The sequence below is a fragment of the Colossoma macropomum genome, unplaced genomic scaffold (assembly GCF_904425465.1).
Source record: "Colossoma macropomum unplaced genomic scaffold, Colossoma_macropomum, whole genome shotgun sequence".
NCBI classification, from domain to species: domain Eukaryota; kingdom Metazoa; phylum Chordata; class Actinopteri; order Characiformes; family Serrasalmidae; genus Colossoma; species Colossoma macropomum.
The window spans coordinates 277,665-301,368 of record NW_023496024.1 but is presented as its reverse complement, the minus strand read 5'-3'; the positions used below and the strand labels follow the sequence as shown (position 1 = coordinate 301,368).

Genomic DNA, 23,704 nt, shown 5'->3' with positions numbered 1-23,704 from the left:
CAGTGTGGGCGCAGGTTCAGGTTCGAGAAGTCGCTGAAGTGCCGTCGCACAACCAGGCTGGCCGAGGTCCGAGGTGCTGGCGACCCGCTCAGACTGCGGGAAGGTTCTGTCCTGCGCCAAGTCACTATGGCTGCACGAGTGCTCGCACTGCGGGAAGCACTTTATCCAGTCCATCTCGCTCAAACGGTACCTCAAACTGCACAAGAAAGAAACAGCCACATAGAGTACACTGTTAAAAAAGGCTCTTTAAGGGTTCTTAAATACAGACAGTGCTCCTGTACAGAACCTTGAACACTCCAAGAACCGTTTGCATGCTTAAATGGTTATTTGCATCATGAAGTGGTTCTTCAGATGGATGGAGAGCGTGATGTATATGGTTCTATATAGCACCAAAAAGGGTTCTGCTGTTGTTACGATATCAAGCTTGTAACAACAGAAGAACACTTTTTGGTACTATATTGAATCATTTTCACTCTGAGGAACAATCTCACCATGCACAGAACCATTTATGCATACAAATGGTTGTAGAGGTGTTCATGGTTCTATGCAGAACCACTGTCTCTACTAAAGAACCCTTGAACAAGTTGGTAGGTGATTACGGCTTTGAGGCGTCTACGGTGAGAAGTGCTCAGCCTTTTCCAGCATTGACATTCAGCTTTGGTCCTTTTCTCCCAGCAAACCATCTTAGGGTCTCGAAGATTACAAGAGTCGCTCTGATGCCCTCGCAATCTGGAGGCCCACTGCTCCTCTGAACACACCTGATCCAACTGATCAGCTCCTTAACAGCCCATTATTGAGCCTCCAGGACTGAGGAACACTGAGCTAGAACATGCAGCCCTCACCTTCTTTACCCTGCGTTCACACTGGGAGCAATGCGACGCTACAAAACGGCCCAAATTCCTTCATTTTCAGCGAGAGCTGGAGATGTTCCTGCGCCAGGAGGCAGCGCGAACGTTGGTGACGCAACGCAGTTGAGTGAAGTTTAACTGTATTCCCAAAGAGAACCGAGTACTGTGAAACAGTACGCTCTTTTTTTGGTTCCTAGATATTTGTTCCTACTAGAGTCGGAGGATCGGCAGCGGTGCTTTCACCGCAAATGGACGACAGCGATCGCAAGGGCCGAGTACTGGGCCTCGTTCTCCAACCGCTCTTAAGAAGAAATTCCTACTTAAACCCACCGACGCAGTTTAGACTCTGACTCTGATTCTCCAGTGTTCTCTATGTGGGATTTGTTCTGAGGTAAGTCAACTCAAGAGCACAGAGGTGAGAACAGTTCTGCGCTTTAAGAACATGTCATGAATCTGACGGGGACGTTCTCTTAGGATCTTTATCAGGAACACACTTAAGAACAGACTTAGGAAGAGACTGGAGAACGAGGCCCAAAGTCTTCATCACACGCTGGCTGCACAGACACCAAACAAACCTCTTTATCACTCCACAACTCCAAGGCCAAACATGTTCTTAGTCATGCAGGGGCAGCATTTTCCTGCCGTTGAACAGCACCAGTCCAGGCAGCCTCATAGCTGCAGAGCAGCGTCACCCAAGCAGCCGAGCAGTTGGTGCGATGTGGCGTCAGTCAGGTCCTCGAAGCCAATCAGGCCGGTGGGCCCAGCTGAAGTAACTGTGCAAACCATGTCAGAAAATCACACAGTAGCTGCTGTAACATCCTGTCTGGCCCTGTCCTCGTCTGTCTCTGTTTCAGCCTTTGTTCTCTTGTTCCATGTGCTTTTGTTGTTGTTTGGTCTTTGTCTCCTCCCCGGTTCTGCCTTCTTGTTGTCTGTCTCACCTGTCTGTTGTCTGTAGCTCTGCCCTCTCGTAAGGTGTGTCTGGTCTGTTCTGTGTGTATTTAAACCCTTGATTGTGTGCTTTGTGTTTGCCTGGTGTTTTGGTCTCTCAGGCCCTGTGTTGGTGACCTCTCATTCTCTTTATGTCCCTTTGTCTTTGGTTTTCTTCTGTTTCAGTATTTGTTCAGTAGTGCATTATTTGGTCACCTTTGTGGATTTTCAGTAAAAAAGACAAGGACTTGCACCTGCATCCCGTCTCTGCTCTCCCAGAGTTACAGCTACTACAGTGAGTGGAGCAGGTAAACTGTGGAACACTCAGTAAAGAAAATGGTCAAACTACAGAGGTTCAGTAGATTTCAGGACCACCCAACACAATCATTACTGCTGTAACCACATTCACTCACTCCTGCCTGAGAGGAGAGAGAGTGAGACGCTGCTGCCAGAGGAGCTGCTGACTGAGACTGGTGTTAACGTAGCATGCATGAGAATAAATTACAACAGTCCTGTGAAAGATTTATGTTTCTTGTGAGATTTGTCACTTGTTTCTTTTTAGAAATAAGGTTGCTGAATAAAAGGGCCTCAAAAGTCAGTAAGTCCAGCGGCTCAGGCGGGGACGAGGCGGGGACGAGGCAGGGACGAGGCAGAGACACGTTTACCACAGATGAATTCAGAGGTTGATGAGCCCATAATTCATATTCGTATTAAATATTTTGGCAGTAAAGAGAGACCTGTGCTCCAGGGGACTGTCCCCAGAAAATGGGGACGTCTGGTCACTCTAGTCTTGGTGAAAGTAGAGGATGAGAGTCATTTGTTTGGTTACCTTCTCTCCTGTCTTTAATGCAGGGAGTTAGTTAGAGTACCTTTTTGTATTTTCGTTTCATTTTCTTTCCAGGTTTACTTTAAAAGCATTAGTTGTTTTGTTTATTTTGATGTTTATTCCCAAACTCGCTATTGAGCCTTTGAAGAAAATAAACCTGCAGTTTTCTGGTTTAAATGGTGCAGAATAAGCTGTAGTAATGTGTAACGCAGATGATGCACTGAAGTGCAATGATGCATGAATTTAATTCAGTGATAAATAATAATAATAATAATAATAATAATAATAATAATCAGCAGCAGCAGCATCATCAACATCTTTATTTATGTTACTGTACATATAATTCAGCTGAGGCTTTTTCACCGAGTTAAGCTACATGGTGTTAAAATTATACAAAAACATCACATTTGTAATGGAAAAGTAATAAAACATGACAAAATCTTTAAAATGTATAATAAAAGAGGTGCAATAATGAATTTTGTTTTATTTTTATTTATTTGTATTTTTTATTTAAAATATTTATTAATATTTTTATTAATAATTTTTACATTTTATTCCAGCCTCCTTTCGTTGGAGTGAGGACTTTTATTATTTTCTTTATTTTATTTTATTTTATTGCAGCCTTCATGCGCGCGTGTGTATGTGAGTGAGGACTTTTATTTTGGCGCGTGTCCGTGAGCGCTCTGTCCCAGCAGGGCCCCCGTAGTTTCTCCGTAGCTGCGCCCCGTCAGCAGCTCCTGCAGAAACAGAAAGCTGGAGAGAAAAACAGCCTCCCTCTCTTTCCCTCTCTCTCTCTCCCTTTATCTCTCTATCTCTCTCTATCTCTTTCTCTCTGTTCGGTTCTGCTCGCGCGCTCCGGTTCTGCCCCGGTTCTGGTCATGCGCGCGCCCGGCTGTGCGGTTTAGGCGGAGTTTACAGCGCTGGTCACTCAGCTCTGCTCTCTCAGGTACCGATCAATAATCAATACTCACCTCTGATCTCTCTATCACGCGCGGATCCGAGCAGCGCGCGAGTTCCGCTGCAGGAGAGACGCTCCTCTTCGTCCTCATCCTCCTCTTCCTCATATCTGTCTGTCTGTCAGTCAGTCTGTCTGTCTGTCTGTCTGTCTGTCTGTCTGCCGCAGAGCTGCTTCACGTTCATAACAAACACAGCTCAGTCGCTCGTTATCGTCATTTACATACTCATTAATATGCAAACGCAGCGGGAACACTTAACAAACTTGTCCGTGTTTGTATGTAAAGTGTGTCTCACAGTAAAGATACTGTTCCAGTTTAACCCCTTAAAGTCCAGCTCTGAGTCACGGATCGGTCATAAAGCTCCTGTGATATCAGTGATCTATATCTGCACATCTATATCAGGATCTATAACTGATTAATAACCTTAGCTTCATGGTCATTATGCATATTCAGCAGTGCAGAATAACTGAACACGTTCACGCTGCTTCTGTGGCACATAAACACTCAGACGAGGACATGCAGACATAACAGTGGACAACAGACAACAGACAGACACAGTAAACACATTTAAATTTTCATTATTATTAATATTACAGCCCCTTTTCTGTTATTACCAATTTATTAGATTGTTATTATTTGTTATTGTTATATTTTGATGACCTTTTTGACTCTGTTGTTTTTACTGTAAAGCACTTTGAGCTGCATTTTAACGTATGGAAGGGGCTATAAAAATTAAGACTATTACTATTATTATTATTATTATTAATAATAATAAATAAACAATACAGAATAAACTAGAGACACAGAAGTAATGTAATGTATATGCAAAATATGCAGCATACATGCGGCAGTACTGATCAGTCCAGTGAAGTCAGTCAGCAGTTACTTAACTGATTATTCTGGTCTATAAATTAATATTACTCATTATTCAGTAGGTATTATGAATTATTTATTACCTTGTATATAAACAGCCAATCAGTATCTACTTTAAAGTATTCAGTAACTACTATTCAATGTTCAGTATCTACTACAAATTATTAAGTATCTTCTATGAATTATTCAGTATCTACTGTGAATTATTCAGTATCCACTATGAATTATTCAGCATCTTCTATGAATTATTCAGTATCTTCTATGAATTATTCAGTATCTACTATGAATTATTCAGTATCCACTATGAATTATTCAGTATCTACTATGAATTATTCAGCATCTACTATGAATTATTCAGTGTCTACTATGAATTATTCAGCATCTACTATGAATTATTCAGTATCCACTATGAATTATTCAGCGTCTACTATGAATTATTCAGTATCTTCTATGAATTATTCAGCATCTACTATGAATTATTCAGTGTCTACTATGAATTATTCAGCATCTACTATGAATTATTCAGTATCCACTATGAATTATTCAGCGTCTACTATGAATTATTCAGCGTCTACTATGAATTATTCAGTATCTTCTATGAATTATTCAGCATCTACTATGAATTATTCAGTGTCTACTATGAATTATTCAGTATCTACTATGAATTATTCAGTATCTACTATGAATTATTCAGTATCCAGAATATAAACAGTCGTAAGCAGCTTCTTTGGTGTCAGTTTCTGTGCTGATATTATCTGTTTACTGTTGTTGTTTGTGTTTGTTTAGGTTGATCTTGCGTTCCTGTGTTCCTGCCATGTCGTCGGGCTCTGAGACGGTTCATTACATCCATCTGCACAACGCCAGCCAGTCGGTGCTGGAGGCTCTGCGCACTCAGCGGCGTAAGGGCCTGTTCTGTGACGTGACGGTGCGGATCCACGACGCCTCGCTGCGTGCCCACGCCTGCGTCCTGGCCGCCGCCAGCCCCTTCTTCCAGGACAAGCTGCTGCTCGGCCACTCTGAGATCTCGGTGCCGCCGCTGGTTCCCGCGGAGACGGTGAAGCAGCTGGTGGACTTCATGTACAGCGGCTCTCTGGTGGTGCTCCACTCGCAGGCGCTCTGTATACTGACCGCCGCCAGCATCCTGCAGATCAAGACCGTCATCGACGAGTGCACGCAGATCATATCCCAGAAACGGCCACTGGGGGCCGCCATGCCCAAACAAGAGGAGCAGGGGGGCGGCAAGGGGCGTGAGAGCGTGGGAAACGTGGGCGGAGTTGGCCCCGGCGCTTTGCAGGGATATAGTTACCCCATAGGTGACTGTGGGGCGGGGGTGGGGTCAGCTCCGGGTCTGCCGGACCCTCAACCTATGGGTGGGGGGGGTCAGCCAGACTCCTCCGGATTGGATGGAATAATGCCACCGCTGGGCGATTTGCTGGGCCGGGGGGAGGGGCTTGGAGCGCCTGGAGGTGGGGCTATGATGAAACCCACCAGTTGCACTCAGGAGATCAACTACATGCTGAACCAGAACGCGGAACGAAGCAGCGCAGGTGAGGCTGGGATATCGCAATTCATATGGCTAACAACTATTCCTACAACTGAGTAATCTATGCTGGCTTTTTAAATGAAAAAATAGAAGCCATATTTACATTTTCAGCGTTAGCAGACGCTCTTATCTAGAGCGACTTACAGAAAGTGCTTTGTCTATCTGGAGAAAGTATCTTTGCTCGTTACCAATAGGTTAGAGAGAAAGACAGTCCTGAGCTCAGATACTGCTAGAAACAGAAGTCCCTGTTGATACCCAGAGAAACAGGAACAGAGTTAAACACAGAGCAGTGCAATACAATACAGTACAATAAGTACTTATATTAGTGCTCACTAAAGTGCTGTATAAAGAGACGGTCTTCGGTCTGCGTTTGAAGACAGCGAGAGACTTCGCTGTTCGGACAGTCAGTGGGAGGTCGTTCCACCACCTGGGCGCCAGGACAGAGAAAAGGCTTGATGCTCGTCTTCCACGAGTCTTGAAGGATGGCGGGTCAAGCCGAGCTGTACTCAAAACTCGAAGGGCTCGAGGTACAGTTCGAGTTTTGACCATTCCCGTCAGGAGGGGCTGGTCTATTTTTGGCTTTGTAGGAATCAGGGTTTTAAATCTGATGCATGCAGCTAGAGGAAGCCGGTGAAGGGAGCGCAGCAGTGGAGTGACGTGGCTGAACTTGGGGAGATTGAAGAAGAGCCATGCATTCTGGATCAGTTGCAGAGGCTTGGTGGCCACATAGGAAGACCAGCCAAGATCGAGTTGCAGCAGTCAAGCCTTGAGATGACAAGGGACTGAACGAGCACCTGGGTGGCCTCTCGAGTGAGAAAAGGTCGGATCCTCCAGATGTTGTACAGGAGAAACCTGCATGACCGAGTCAGGTTTGCGATTTGAGCTGAGAACGATAACTGGCCATCCAGAATCACACCAAGACTTCTTGCTTCTTCAGACGGAACAATCAGAGAGTTCTCAAATGAGATGGTGAGATCATGATGAGGACCTGTAGTTGCAGGGATAAGTAGCAGCTCAGTCTTGCTAGGATTGAGCTTCAGGTGCTGAGCTGCCATCCGTGAAGAGACGTCAGTCAGACCTGCTGAGATGCGACAGGTGGGAAGGAAAGCATTAGTTGAGTGTCATCAGCATAACAGTGATAAGAGAAGCCATGAGAGGATATTACATCACCAACAGAACGAGTGTAAAGAGAAAAGAGAAGAGGACACAGCACAGAGCCTTGTGGGACACCAGTGGAGAGCCTGCTTGGAGAGGATGTGGACCCTCTCCATGTTACCTGCTGAACGCTCTCCAGATAGGACTCAAACCATTTCCACGCAGAGCCGGTGATTCCAAGGTTGGTGAGGACGTCCAGAAGGATTGTGTGGTTGACCGTGTCCAAAGCTGCTGAGAGGTCAAGCAGAATCAGAACAGATGACAGTTTGGCTGATCTTGCTGCCTGGAGCTTCTCTGTCACTGCTATAAAGGCAGTTTCTGTTGAGTGCGCCGGTTTGAAGCCAGACTGGTTGGGGTCCTGGAGCTGGTTCTGCATAAGAAAGAGAGACAGTTGATCATAGACTCTCGGAAGGAATTTTTGAAAGGAAAGAAAGGAGTGATACTGTGTCTGTAGCTGTCAAGCATGGGCTTCTTCAGGATGTTAACTACTCTTGTAGTCTTGAAAGTTGATGAAACTTGACCTGATGATAAGGAGTTGTTTATGAGAAAGGTGATGAACGTCAGTAGATCCATGGAGATTGACTGGAGCAATGTGGGTGGGATGGGATCCAGTGGGCAGGTGGTTGGATTAGTGGATTTGATCAGTTGAAGGACAGCATCTGTGGAAAGAGAAGAAAAACAGGTTAAGGGATTGAGAACGAGAGGAGAAGGTCTAGTGGAAGGAGTGGAGACAGAGGAAAAGACTGGCGGATTCTGTTAACCTTCTCCTCAAAGAAGGTGACAGAATCCTCAGGAGTGAGAGAAGAGGGAGGGAGGAAGGGGAGGAGGAGGGTTGAGGAGAGAGGAGAAAATGCTGAAAGGCTTGTGTGGATCAGATGCTGATACTTCCAGTTTCCCTCTGTAGAAAGATGACTTTGCAGCAGTGACTTCAAGTGAGAACTTGGAAAGGAGAGATTGGTAGGAGTGAAGATTCCAGTCAAGCTGGGATTTCCTCCACCTTCTCTCAGGCTTCCTTAGCTCTTGCCAGTTGCTGCGCAGGACACCTGTCAGCCAGGGGGCAGGTGGGGAGGATCTAGCTGGCCTGGAGGAGAGAGGACACAGAAAGTCAAAAACATCTGTAGCTGTGTCCAGTGAGAGAGAAGAAAAGGAGTCAGGATGGGGAAGGGTGGTCAGGATAGTTGAAGATGAGGAGGAATAGAGTGCAGGTTGCGTCGAGTAGAAGAGCATGAAAGGGTGATGTGGACAGGAGTGGCAGGGAGGGAGCGTGTGAAAGATAGAAAGTGGTGAGCAGAGCAGCGCTGAGGTAGGTCTGCTGAATATCAGGTCCAGAGCGTTGCCTGCACTGTGTGTTGGAGGAGTCTGGCTGAGGGTGAGGTCCAAGGATGATAGCAGTGGTAAGAGGCAGGATGACTGCATATCGCCCCCTACACTTCCTGTAGAGTATTACAGTCTGTCAGAGTGACCGTGTGGATCATATGAACATTATAGAGCTTTTTAAATGGAACAGTAGAAGCCATATCGCCCCCTACACTTCCTGTAGTGTATTACAGTCTGTCAGAACGACTGTGTGGGTCATATGAATATTTATATGCACTAGTATGTAAACAGTCCACTTTATTGAAATTTATTTCCAGGATTAAAATGGTTTTCAATAAATGAATAATTGTTGCAGCTTAAATTGCATATTTGAATATATTTTAATAATAATAATAATATAAGATTGATTCTGACTTTCCTAAATCGGTGCAGGAGGACAGAATCAGAGCCAGAACCAGAACATGTCTGATCCAGGAAGAGCCCATATGAACACCCCTGCTCCCACGGTGATGGGCAGAGACGGTCTCCGTGGTAATGGGGGGGCGGAGTTTGTTGAGGAGCTGACGGTTGGAATGGAGAGATTTAATGAGGAAGAGGATGTGGAGGAGAGAGAGAGGGATGGAGAGAGAGAGAGAGGAGTAGGGCATAGCCGGAAACAGAGGCAGCCACTACGACTGCAGGTCTGTAACACAAACACACACTTATATAGCATATATAATGTGTGTATGTGTGTATATACATACACAGCCTACAGCAGTTCAGCCCCACCCATTCAGCTACAGCAGTTTAGCTCCACCCATTCAGCTACAGCAGTTTAGCTCCACCATTCAGCTACAGCAGTTTAGCTCCACCATTCAGCTACAGCAGTTTAGCTCCACCATTCAGCTACAGCAGTTTAGCTCCACCATTCAGTCTACAGCAGTTTAGCTCCACCATTCAGCTACAGCAGTTTAGCTCCACCATTCAGCTACAGCAGTTTAGCTCCACCATTCAGCTACAGCAGTTTAGCTCCACCATTCAGCTACAGCAGTTTAGCTCCACCATTCAGCTACAGCAGTTTAGCTCCACCATTCAGCTACAGCAGTTTAGCTCCACCATTCAGCTACAGCAGATTAGCTCCACCACTCAAGCAGTTAATGTCAGCGAGCTTTACCTGTTGGTCTGTATGTGCAGGTGCTGGGAGGTGAGCAGGTGGTCGTGAAGGATGAAGGTGTTCAGGAAGGAGACAATCTGTTTGATCTGGAGGAGCGACGTGATACTCACGACAACTCACACCAATCTGCGTACGGACAGGTAACACACACACACACACTTTGTTTTTCTCCCAGTGTGTTAGGTCCAGTACGTAAACAGTGAGTGTGTATTAAACTGTGCAGTAGTGAGACTCTGTAGAGGACGTGTTAAATCATTCACATTGTGGAATTTGATCAGGGCGCAGAAACTTTTGCTCACGACTGTCTGTGTCTGTGTGTTCCAGGGTGGCTTTTATGAAGAGCAGGCCGTGTTCGCTGGAGGCTTTTGGCCACAGGCGGACGCGTCTCAGACTCTGGTGGCTAACCCCCGTTCCCGCAGCAACAAGCCGCTGTCTCCGCCCACTTCCTCTCACAACATCAACAACCAGGTGTGTTTGGCTCTGCTGCTCTTCACCACATTCTGAGAAACCGAATAGTAAGGGATAGAACAGCGACATCGGAATCGTATAGGTGTTGGCAGATGTTTGGTTAAATATGATTTATGTCATATTGTAATTATTAACCACCAGAGATAGGATAGCAACCATGGAGCCACCACCAGACACCCCATAGCACCAGTTTGCAGCACCCTGGAAGCCACATAAATTACTATAATCTGTCGACACCTTAACAACCACCTGGGAAAATGCTCAAGTTGCAGTTACTCTGCGTTTTCTTCAGGAAATGTATTTTCGGGTTATTACTGTTATCATATTTGATGATGATTTATTGTACTCTGGCAGAGCAGAGTGTTTGGGCGATGCTGGGCTGCTATTGTCCCATACGCCATTCCCATACTGATTCCCTTACACCATTCCCATACTGATTCCCATACGCCATTCCCATACTGATTCCCTTACACCATTCCCATACTGATTCCCTTACACCATTCCCATACTGATTCCCTTACACCATTCCCATACTGATTCCCATATGCCATTCCCATACTGATTCCCATACGCCATTCCCATACTGATTCCCATACGCCATTCCCATTCTGAGTCCCTTACATCATTCCCATATTGAGTCCCTTACGCCATTCCCATACTGATTCCCATACGCCATTCCTATTCTGAGTCCCTTACACCATTCCCATACTGATTCCCATACGTCATTCCGATACTGATTCCCATACGCCATTCCCATACTGATTCCCATACGCCATTCCCATTCTGAGTCCCTTACATCATTCCCATATTGAGTCCCTTACGCCATTCCCATACTGATTCCTATACACCATTCCCATTCTGAGTCCCTTACACCATTCCCATACTAATTCCCATACGCCATTCCCATACTGATTCCCTTACACCATTCCCATTCTGAGTCCCTTACATCATTCCCATATTGAGTCTCTTACATCATTCCCATACTGAGTCCCTTACGCCATTCCCATACTGATTCTCAGACGCCATTCCCATACTAATTCTCATATGCCATTACCATACTAATTCCCATACGTCATTCCCATACTGATTCCTTTACACCATTCCCATTCTGAGTCCCTTACATCATTCCCATACTGAGTCCCTTATGCCGATTCCATACACCATTCCCTTATGCCATTACCATACTGATTCCCATGTGCCATTCCTATACTGATTCCCATACGCCATTTCTATACTGATTCCCATATGCCATTCCAATACTGATTCCCATACGCCATTCCCATACTGATTTCCATACGCCATTCCCATACTGATTCCCATACGCCATTCCCATTCTGAGTCCCTTACATCATTCCCATATTGAGTCCCTTACGCATTCCAATACTGATTCCTATACGCCATTCCCATACTGATTCCCATATGCCATTCCCATACTGATTCCCATACGCCATTCCCATTCTGAGTCCCTTACACCATTCCCATACGCCATTCCCATACTGATTCCCTTACACATTCCCATTCTGAGTCCCTTACATTATTCCCATATTGAGTCTCTTACGCCATTCCCATAAGTCATTCCGATACTGATTCCCATACGCCATTCCCATACTGATTCCCATACGCCATTCCCATTCTGAGTCCCTTACATCATTCCCATATTGAGTCCCTTACGCCATTCCCATACTGATTCCTATACACCATTCCCATTCTGAGTCCCTTACACCATTCCCATACTAATTCCCATACGCCATTCCCATACTGATTCCCTTACACCATTCCCATACTGAGTCCCTTACATCATTCCCATATTGAGTCCCTTACATCATTCCCATACTGAGTCCCTTACGCTATTCCCATACTGATTCTCATACGCCATTCCCATACTGATTCTCAGACGCCATTCCCATACTAATTCTCATATGCCATTACCATACTAATTCCCATACGCCACTCCCATACTAATTCCCATACGTCATTCCCATACTGATTCCCTCACATCATTCCCATTCTGAGTCCCTTACATCATTCCCATACTGAGTCCCTTATGCCGATTCCATACACCATTCCCTTATGCCATTACCATACTGATTCCCATGTGCCATTCCTATACTGATTCCCATACGCCATTTCTATACTGATTCCCATATGCCATTCCAATACTGATTCCCATACGCCATTCCCATACTGATTTCCATACGCCATTCCCATACTGATTCCCTTACGCCATTCCCATTCTGAGTCCCTTACATCATTCCCATATTGAGTCCCTTACGCATTCCAATACTGATTCCCATACGCCATTCCCATACTGATTCCGATATGCCATTCCCATACTGATTCCCATACGCCATTCCCATCTGAGTCCCTTACATCATTCCCATATTGAGTCCCTTGCGCCATTCCCATACTGATTCCCGTACGCCATTCCCATTCTGAGTCCCTTACACCATTCCCATACTGATTCCCATATGCCATTCCCATACTGATTCCCATACGCCATTCCCATTCTGAGTCCCTTACATCATTCCCATATTGAGTCCCTTACACCATTCCCATACGCCATTCCCATACTGATTCCCTTACACCATTCACATTCTGAGTCCCTTACATTATTCCCATATTGATTCTCATACGCCATTCCCATACTGATTCTCAGACGCCATTCCCATACTAATTCTTATATGCCATTACCATACTAATTCCCATACGCCACTCCCATACTAATTCCCATACATCATTCCCATACTGATTCCCTTACACCATTCCCATTCTGAGTCCCTTACATCATTCCCATACTGAGTCCCTTATGCCGATTTCTATACACCATTCCCTTATGCCATTACCATACTGATTCCGATGTGCCATTCCTATACTGATTCCCATACGCCATTTCTATACTGATTCCCATATGCCATTCCAATACTGATTCCCATACGCCATTCCCATACTGATTTCCATACGCCATTCCCATACTGATTCCCTTACGCCATTCCCATTCTGAGTCCCTTACATCATTCCCATATTGAGTCCCTTGCGCCATTCCCATACTGATTCCCGTACGCCATTCCCATTCTGAGTCCCTTACACCATTCCCATACTGATTCCCATATGCCATTCCCATACTGATTCCCATACGCCATTCCCATTCTGAGTCCCTTACATCATTCCCATATTGAGTCCCTTACACCATTCCCATACGCCATTCCCATACTGATTCCCTTACACCATTCACATTCTGAGTCCCTTACATTATTCCCCATATTGATTCTCATACGCCATTCCCATACTGATTCTCAGACGCCATTCCCATACTAATTCTTATATGCCATTACCATACTAATTCCCATACGCCACTCCATACTAATTCCCATACATCATTCCCATACTGATTCCCTTACACCATTCCCATTCTGAGTCCCTTACATCATTCCCATACTGAGTCCCTTATGCCGATTTCTATACACCATTCCCTTATGCCATTACCATACTGATTCCGATGTGCCATTCCTATACTGATTCCCATACGCCATTCTATACTGATTCCCATATGCCATTCCAATACTGATTCCCATACGCCATTCCCATACTGATTTCCATACGCCATTCCCATACTGATTCCCTTACGCCATTCCCATTCTGAGTCCCTTACATCATTCCCATATTGAGTCCCTTGCGCCATTCCCATACTGATTCCCATACGCCATTCCCATTCTGAGTCCCTTACACCATTCCCATACTGATTCCCATACGCCATTCCCATACTGATTCCCTTACACCATTCCCATTCTGAGTCCCTTACATCATTCCCATATTGAGTCCCTTACATCTTCCCATACTGAGTCCCTTAAGCCATTCCCATACTGATTCTCAGACGCCATTCCCATTCTGATTCCCTTACACCATTCCCATACTGATTCCCTTACACCATTCCCATTCTGAGTCCCTTACATCATTCCCATATTGAGTCCCTTACATCTTCCCATACTAAGTCCCTTGCGCCATTCCCATACTGATTCTCAGACGCCATTCCCATACTGATTCCCATACGCCATTCCCATACTGATTCCCTTACACATTCCCATTCTGAGTCCCTTACATTATTCCCATATTGAGTCTCTTACGCCATTCCCATACGTCATTCCGATACTGATTCCCATACGCCATTCCCATACTGATTCCCATACGCCATTCCCATTCTGAGTCCCTTACATCATTCCCATATTGAGTCCCTTACGCCATTCCCATACTGATTCCTATACACCATTCCCATTCTGAGTCCCTTACACCATTCCCATACTAATTCCCATACGCCATTCCCATACTGATTCCCTTACACCATTCCCATTCTGAGTCCCTTACATCATTCCCATATTGAGTCCCTTACATCATTCCCATACTGAGTCCCTTACGCTATTCCCATACTGATTCTCATACGCCATTCCCATACTGATTCTCAGACGCCATTCCCATACTAATTCTCATATGCCATTACCATACTAATTCCCATACGCCACTCCCATACTAATTCCCATACGTCATTCCCATACTGATTCCCTCACATCATTCCCATTCTGAGTCCCTTACATCATTCCCATACTGAGTCCCTTATGCCAATTCCATACACCATTCCCTTATGCCATTACCATACTGATTCCCATGTGCCATTCCTATACTGATTCCCATACGCCATTTCTATACTGATTCCCATATGCCATTCCAATACTGATTCCCATACGCCATTCCCATACTGATTTCCATACGCCATTCCCATACTGATTCCCTTACGCCATTCCCATTCTGAGTCCCTTACATCATTCCCATATTGAGTCCCTTACGCATTCCAATACTGATTCCCATACGCCATTCCCATACTGATTCCGATATGCCATTCCCATACTGATTCCCATACGCCATTCCCATTCTGAGTCCCTTACATCATTCCCATATTGAGTCCCTTGCGCCATTCCCATACTGATTCCCGTACGCCATTCCCGTTCTGAGTCCCTTACACCATTCCCATACTGATTCCCATATGCCATTCCCATACTGATTCCCATACGCCATTCCCATTCTGAGTCCCTTACATCATTCCCATATTGAGTCCCTTACACCATTCCCATACGCCATTCCCATACTGATTCCCTTACACCATTCACATTCTGAGTCCCTTACATTATTCCCATGTTGATTCTCATACGCCATTCCCATACTGATTCTCAGACGCCATTCCCATACTAATTCTCATATGCCATTACCATACTAATTCCCATACGCCACTCCCATACTAATTCCCATACATCATTCCCATACTGATTCCCTTACACCATTCCCATTCTGAGTCCCTTACATCATTCCCATACTGAGTCCCTTATGCCGATTTCTATACACCATTCCCTTATGCCATTACCATACTGATTCCCATGTGCCATTCCTATACTGATTCCCATACACCATTTCTATACTGATTCCCATATGCCATTCCAATACTGATTCCCATACGCCATTCCCATACTGATTTCCATACGCCATTCCCATACTGATTCCCTTACGCCATTCCCATTCTGAGTCCCTTACATCATTCCCATATTGAGTCCCTTGCGCCATTCCCATACTGATTCCCATACGCCATTCCCATTCTGAGTCCCTTACACCATTCCCATACTGATTCCCATACGCCATTCCCATACTGATTCCCTTACACCATTCCCATTCTGAGTCCCTTACATCATTCCCATATTGAGTCCCTTACATCTTCCCATACTGAGTCCCTTAAGCCATTCCCATACTGATTCTCAGACGCCATTCCCATTCTGATTCCCTTACACCATTCCCATACTGATTCCCTTACACCATTCCCATTCTGAGTCCCTTACATCATTCCCATATTGAGTCCCTTACATCTTCCCATACTAAGTCCCTTGCACCATTCCCATACTGATTCTCAGACGCCATTCCCATACTGATTCCCATACGCCATTCCCATACTGATTCCCTTACACATTCCCATTCTGAGTCCCTTACATTATTCCCATATTGAGTCTCTTACGCCATTCCCATACGTCATTCGATACTGATTCCCATACGCCATTCCCATACTGATTCCCATACGCCATTCCCATTCTGAGTCCCTACATCATTCCCATATTGAGTCCCTTACGCCATTCCCATACTGATTCCTATACACCATTCCCATTCTGAGTCCCTTACATCATTCCCATATTGAGTCCCTTACATCATTCCCATACTGAGTCCCTTACGCTATTCCCATACTGATTCTCATACGCCATTCCCATACTGATTCTCAGACGCCATTCCCATACTAATTCTCATATGCCATTACCATACTAATTCCCATACGCCACTCCCATACTAATTCCCATACGTCATTCCCATACTGATTCCCTCACATCATTCCCATTCTGAGTCCCTTACATCATTCCCATACTGAGTCCCTTATGCCGATTCCATACACCATTCCCTTATGCCATTCCCATACTGATTCCCTTACACCATTCCCATATTGAGTCCCTTACATCATTCCCATATTGAGTCCCTTACATCTTCCCATACTGAGTCCCTTACGCCATTCCCATACTGATTCTCAGACGCCATTCCCATACTGATTCCCATACACCATTCCCATTCTGAGTCCCTTACATCATTCCCATACTGAGTCCCTTACATCATTCCCATACTGATTCGCATACGCCATTCCCATACTGATTCTCAGATGCCATTCCCATACTAATTCTCATATGCCATTACCATACTAATTCCCTTACAAAGGACATTCTGAGTCCTTTACATCATTCCCATACTGAGTCCCTTACGCCGATTCCATACACCATTCCCTTATGCCATTACCATACTGATTCCCATGTGCCATTCCTATACCGATTCCCATATGCCATTTCTATACTGATTCCCATATGCCATTCCAATACTGATTCCCATACGCCATTCCCATATTGATTCCCATATGCCATTCCCATATTGATTCCCATATGCCATTTCCATACTGATTTCCATACACCATTCCCACACTGATTCCCATACTAATTCCCATACTAATTCCCATACACCGTTCCCATACGCCATTCCCATATGCCTTTCCCTTACTGATTCCCTTGTACCATTCCCACACTGATTCCCATACACCATTCCCATACGCCATTCCCATATGCCATTCCCATATGCCATCCCCTTACTGATTCCCATACACCATTCCCACACACCATTCCCATGCAGATTCCCATACGTCATTCCCATATGCCTTTCCCTTACTGATTCCCTTGTACCATTCCCACACTGATTCCCATATACCATTCCCATACACCATTCCCATGTGCCATTCCCATATGCCATTCCCATACTCAATAAGCATCAAATTCTTGATGGAAACGCGTTACAACAAAAAAATTATGAAGGTATTATGACGTTAGATGCAGCGCCAGCCCCGTCCCATTCTACGTTTATGCATGAATATGATTTACATACCAAATTTATGTCCTCCTACCTGTTTTTACTTGGTCTCTGAACATCAGACAAAAACTAGTGTAGTGTTTCAAGGCAGCACTTTCACGACCTTTATGCTGCAACATTTTGAACCAGCTGTGGGATTTGATCACGCCGGCACGATCAGCGGCTCCTGAGGTTTAAAACGTCTCAAGATGTTTAGCTTTAGGAAATGAAGCTTCGGAGGCGAGCGTACGCCCAACGTAATAAACAGAACAACTAACGGTGGAAGGTTACTCAACGAGAAAACTAAATGAAACAAAAGTACAAAAAAGCTGCCCTAAAGCTCGTTTAAAACCAGGAGGAGAGGTAATTAAAGTTAGTGCTGCTTGTCCTTTACCCATGATTCACAGAGGCATCAAAGTCTAACAACGCTTACATGAATTTAAGGTATTTTTGTATGTAATGTGTTTATTTTTACCGGCTGTTTATCTACTTTTGGTAAACTTGTACTTACTATTATTCTGATAGCTCATGAATACAGATTTTGTATCACTTAATTAGTATCTGTTAGTATCTCTCTGTGGTGTTTATGCCTGTTACACTCTTGTTATACTATTGTTATTATTATTATTATTATTATTATTATTATTTCTGAATCTGTATGTTTGTTTATTTTCCTCTAGATGCTTTTTCAGTATCCCGTCAGCGAATCACAGCCATCCTCCTTCTTTGTGGGCGGACCTATGGTGATTGACAGCATGGCAGAGACGTGTCAGCAGGCCCCGCCCCCGGCCCCTCTGACCCCGGCCCCGCCCCCTCCGGCCCCACCGTGCATCGCGGGTCCGAGTTTTACACCCCAGAGTTCAGAGACGAGCTTCGACTGCAGCCACTGCGGGAAATCACTGCGATCTCGCAAGAACTACAGCAAACACATGTTCATCCACTCCGGTGAGTTTTAGTCCTGCTCCGGTTTTGGGCCACCAGAACATCTTCAGTGCTCCCTCTCGCAGCATCTGTAAGAAGCTGGAACTGCACTGGAGGGGTGGAACACTGTTCTTCCAAAAGGTGTTCCCTCAGTAGGTGTCGTGTCGATGGTGGTGGAGCTGGTTGAGGAGAGCAGAGGAAACGTTTTAATCATTGTTTCTTATTTTCATTTTATTGGAGGTCTTAGATTTTGAAAATGACACTTTCAGCTTTCGTCTGAAATTTAGCAGAGGCCGAAGTTTTGGTGCTTCTCTAATCTGCGTGTTTCTCCAGTTTCTCTAATTTAATCAGGTTATTCCTTTAATTTGTCACCTTTCTGTATATCGCCACTGTCCAAAAAAGTATCTCAGTTTTTTGTGATTTTTATTTCTCTGCGTCATTTGAGCTCAGCAGCTGGTTTAAACACTGTCTGGAAAATTTCATGATGAATGGACGAACAGAGATGCTCCAGAATAAGTTGGAGTAAAATCTGTTTATATTGTCTTACATTAAAAGTAAAGAGTGTTTTTACTCTCTGCTTTAAATCTCCATTTCGTAGAGACTTGTTTTTCTTTGGACGGTGACGATATATTTACACCAATGAGCCAAAACATTATGAGCACTCACAGATGAAGCAAACAAGGTTGGCTGTCTGGTAACAGCAGTGCTGCGAAGGTCTGCGAGATATTAGATGGTAGTGGATGGATGGATGCTGGAGTTGTGTGCAGGCCTGAAGACCTGAGAGACTTTGACTGCGATGGATCATCTCTGAAACGGTGGGGCCTGGTCAGCAGTGGTGAGTACCTTCCATCAGTGGACAGAGGAGGGACAAACCATGAACCAGCGACAGTGTCGGGCACTTGAGGCTCATCGATGCACAACGGCTACGAAGGCCCTTCGTCTGGTCCAAACTGACAGAAGGGCTACTGTGGATCATGGAAATGTTTGATGATGGTCACAGGAGGAAGGTGTCACACACAGTACACTGCAGCTTGCTGAATATAGGCCTGCAAAGTGGCAGACTGGTCAGAGTGCCCACCCTGTCCACCATGGAAAGTACCTACAGTGGACACCCGAGAGAACTGGACCTTGGAGTGATGGAAGAAGGTTGCCTGGTCCGATGAGTCCCGTTCTCTTTTACATCATGTGGATGGTCAGGTACCTTGGATGTGATAGACCAGTATGCACTGTGGGAGGAAGACGAGCCGGTGGAGGGACTGGGATACTCTGGGCGATGTTCTGATTCCGGAATTCATGTGGACATTGTTACAGACCAGGTACTCCCCTTGTTGGTGATGGTGTTCCCCAATGACAGTGGCCTCTTTCAACAGGATAATGACCGCCACACTGCACACACTGTTCAGGAACAGTTTGAGGAACATGGTGAGGAGCTCAAGGTGCTACCCTGGTCTCCAAACTCCCCCCAGATCTCAATCGGAGCATCTGTGGGATGTTCTGGATCAACAGGTCTGATCTGTGGTGCCTCCACCTCACATCTTACAGGACTTAAAGGATTGTCTTAGTGCCAGAGAGCACAGGGCACGTTCAGAGGTCCTGCCTCGGTGGGGCACCGACAGCATACTAGGCAGGTGGTCATAATGTTTTGTCTCGTCGTTGTGTGTGTTAATGTATTAAATTCATTGTTTATTGAAAGTGTTTATTTGTGTGTTGGCGTTTAGGTCAGAAGCCCCATCAGTGCAGCATCTGCTGGCGCTCCTTCTCTCTGCGTGATTACCTCCTGAAGCACATGGTGGTCCACACAGGGGGTCCGTGCGTTCCAGTGCTCCGTGTGTTCTAAGCGCTTCACCCAGAAGAGCTCGCTGAACGTGCACATGCGCACTCACCGCGTGGAGCGCACCTTCTCCTGCAACGTGTGCCACAGAGCCTTCACGCACCGCACGCTGCTGGAGCGCCACGCCCTGCAGCACCAGCACCCGCCAATCAAACCCAACAACATCGACCAGGCGGGCGGGGCCGGCATGGGAGGGGTCGGTATGGGTGGGGCCAATGGGGCCGGCTCCACCTCATAGGAGAAACACGTTGAGGTGGGGCAGGCGTGGGTGGGGCCAACAGGGGGTTAGCCCCGCCACTTAGAGAAACATCAGGGGGGGTGGACACGATTCGCGGTTGCTGGGGTACCTCACTTTTGGAGGCGGAGCTTACCTTGTCGTCGAGCAATACGTCCAGAGAGAGATTATAGAAGCCCGTGGTTACTGGCTACAAGAAAATGGAGAGACAGTTCAGCGCCAGGTTTGGGGACGTCGAGCTTTTTGGAATTAGCATGTTTTCTTTGTCTGTTTGCAGTAACAACATGCTAAAGCGTAGCCGTTTAGCTAATGGTCAAACGGTAATAGGAGAAACTTAAAACAGGATAGGTGCATTGTTTTTTCTGGATGTTTGAAGTTGCTAGTTGACTAACGTTGAACCAGTGTTAGCAAGCAATAACTTTGGCTAATGCTAACTCAATGTTAGTTCAGTGGAACTTGTTTAGGGGCTTCTATGAAGGCAAATTGTTTGTTTTTCACCTGTGATTTGAAAACAGCTCTAAAAATGCACATGATCAGCGTTAGCTATGCTAGCTAGCTAAATACATGACGAAACACGTTCTTGTTAGCTAAATTTGGTCTGTGTTTTCATGAACGTAGCAGCTTTTGACCACTGATTTAAGTGTTAACATACACATGATTAGCATTAGCTGTGCTGACTTCAACCTGTTTTCCCATTAATATGACTTTAATTTCTGATTTGAGTAATAAACTGAAAAAATACACATTAGCATTAGCTTTGCTAGCGTGCTAACTGCATGACAGAAGATGTTCTAGTTGGCTGCCTTTGGTCTATGTTTTCCTGAACGTAGCAGCTTTTGAGCACTGATTAAAGTACTAAACACACATGATCAGTGTTAGCTATGCTAGCTAGCCAACCACATGAGGAGGAGCTGTTAGCCCACGTTAGCTAGTTCAATATTGTTCTTACACGTGTTCCGCACTGTTGGAGATGCTAAAGAACCTCGCGGAACGAGTGGGTAGTTTAATAGTATAAATAAACTCGCTCAGTCTTTAATATGTTGTTTACAGTCGACAGAGAAAACGTGTTAATTTGCAGTTAACACATTTTGAATAGCGAGGTGTCCCCAAACTTTTGATTCATTTATGTTGAAAAGTCTTAAAAATAACTGCGTTCAGTTTTGTTTCAGTTCTATAAGAGACGCTGAAATGGAGCTCAGACCACACCTGCCCACAGGTGCCCGTCCAGACGCCCACGCGAATCGTGTCCACCCAGAGAGAGAGTGAGTGTTTAAAGCGATAGTTTGGCAAAAAGTGAAGTTTCCCCAGTTTTCCTGCCCTGTATACCCCAAAGCAGTGGACCAGCTGAGGCCTGTTTAGTGTCTGAAGTTCACTTCTGCAGTTTCAGCGCTGGAGCTACGAGGCTAATGTAGCTAATAAGGAAAGGAAGCTTACAGCCCACCAATTAGCACGGTGCTAACAGTTAAACTCCACCTATTCAGCCTATAGCAGTTTAGCTCTGCCCATTCAGCCTACAGCAGTTTAGCCCCGCCCATTCAGCCTACAGTGGTTTAGCTCCACCCATTCAGCCTATAGCAGTTTAGCTCTGCCCATTCAGCCTACAGCAGTTTAGCCCCGCCCATTCAGCCTACAGCGGTTTAGCTCCACCCATTCAGCCTATAGCAGTTTAGCTCCGCCCATTTAGCCTACAGCAGTTTAGCCCCGCCCATTCAGCCTACAGCAGTTTAGCCCTGCCCATTCAGCCTACAGCAGTTTAGCCCTGCCCATTCAGCCTATAGCAGTTTAGCCCCGCCCATTCAGCCTACAGCAGTTTAGCTCTGCCCATTCAGCCTACAGCAGTTTAGCCCCGCCCATTCAGCCTACAGCGGTTTAGCTCCACCCATTCAGCCTATAGCAGTTTAGCTCCGCCCATTTAGCCTACAGCAGTTTAGCCCCGCCCATTCAGCCTACAGCAGTTTAGCCCTGCCCATTCAGCCTATAGCAGTTTAGCTCCGCCCATTCACATTAAAGTTATAAGGCTTTTTTTAGCCCAGACTGTTTTTGAATGAAACACAGCCAATCAGATCACAGCTGGTTTACACATATCTGTCTTTTTGGTACATAAAACCATATGATCCACGTGATCCACGTGACGTGATCAGTCGGCTGCAGGTGTAATTGGTAATTGGTGTACATAAACCTCTATTACTTGTTAGCCACATTAGCCTCGTAGCTCCAGCGCTGGAACTGAAGAAGTGAAGTTCAGACACTGAAGACGTCTCGGCTGATCGAGTACTACAAGGAGGAAACTGGTGGGATGTGATTATGGCTGAACTGTCACTTTAATGGTGGTGATTTAGGAACCGTGTGTGTTTGGAAACACACACACACACACACACACACACACACACACACACAATCCAGGGCCTTTACAGGGAATCATGCTGCGTTCACGACAATCGGGAGCTCGGAATTTTACAACCTCAACATTTTACAATTTCTGAGTTTTACGACCTCAAAAATGTACAATCTCTGAATTTTCTTACTTTACCTAAAGTAAAACCTTACTTTACACCTGAAATTAACGATACGAAGCGTTTCCAGTTCAATTAGGGAGCTTTTTATTTAGTGCTTGATCGATTTAAAAGTGGATTTATCGTTAATTTAGCAGCTAAAACCTTTAAGGCGAGGCGCTGCAGCTGAACGGGGTAAGGTTTTAAATCGGTAGAGACGGAGGGGCGAAATGGCAGAAATATAGTTTTGCAGTACTTCGAGAAGTTTCACGCTAAACGGTACATTACGATATTTACCTTTCCTAACGTCTGATCAGTCAGAATAAACAAAATCGTGCCACATTTTTAAAATACTATAAAAACTAGAAATCCTATGAACAATAATACCCACGATGCCGATGTTCATCCTGGTCATTTTGGTATTGGGAATTTTCTAGAAAATAACATTTTAATTATACAAATGAAGCAGCATTTGCTTAAATGTGCATACATTTGCATATGTTTAAAAACTAAGAATCCAGCTTCTGGATGGTGTCGTGATTAAAATGTTCATTTGATTGTGAAAATGAGCTCCAGAGAACCGAATTTGTATTGAAATTTCATGATTTTATGATTTAGTAATGAAAATTCTAAGTACTGTTATTATAAAATGTTTTTTAGGTCGTTTTGTAATACATAATCCATCATAAATCCAAAAA

The 23,704-nt window shown here is 45.1% G+C and overlaps 1 protein-coding gene across 1 annotated transcript; it reads left to right on the top strand.

The window, feature by feature from the left end:
• Window positions 1–3,308: 3,308 nt before the first annotated feature.
• On the top strand, window positions 3,309–21,951 carry LOC118804051 (zinc finger and BTB domain-containing protein 45-like). Its single transcript, XM_036564658.1, is given in 8 exon segments — window positions 3,309–3,547; window positions 5,217–5,977; window positions 8,878–9,125; window positions 9,619–9,738; window positions 9,923–10,066; window positions 18,208–18,472; window positions 20,167–20,249; window positions 20,251–21,951. Coding segments are annotated over 7 exon segments (1,860 nt in total). The 5' UTR covers window positions 3,309–3,547; window positions 5,217–5,244; the 3' UTR covers window positions 20,518–21,951.
• The last annotated feature ends 1,753 nt before the right edge of the window (window positions 21,952–23,704 follow it).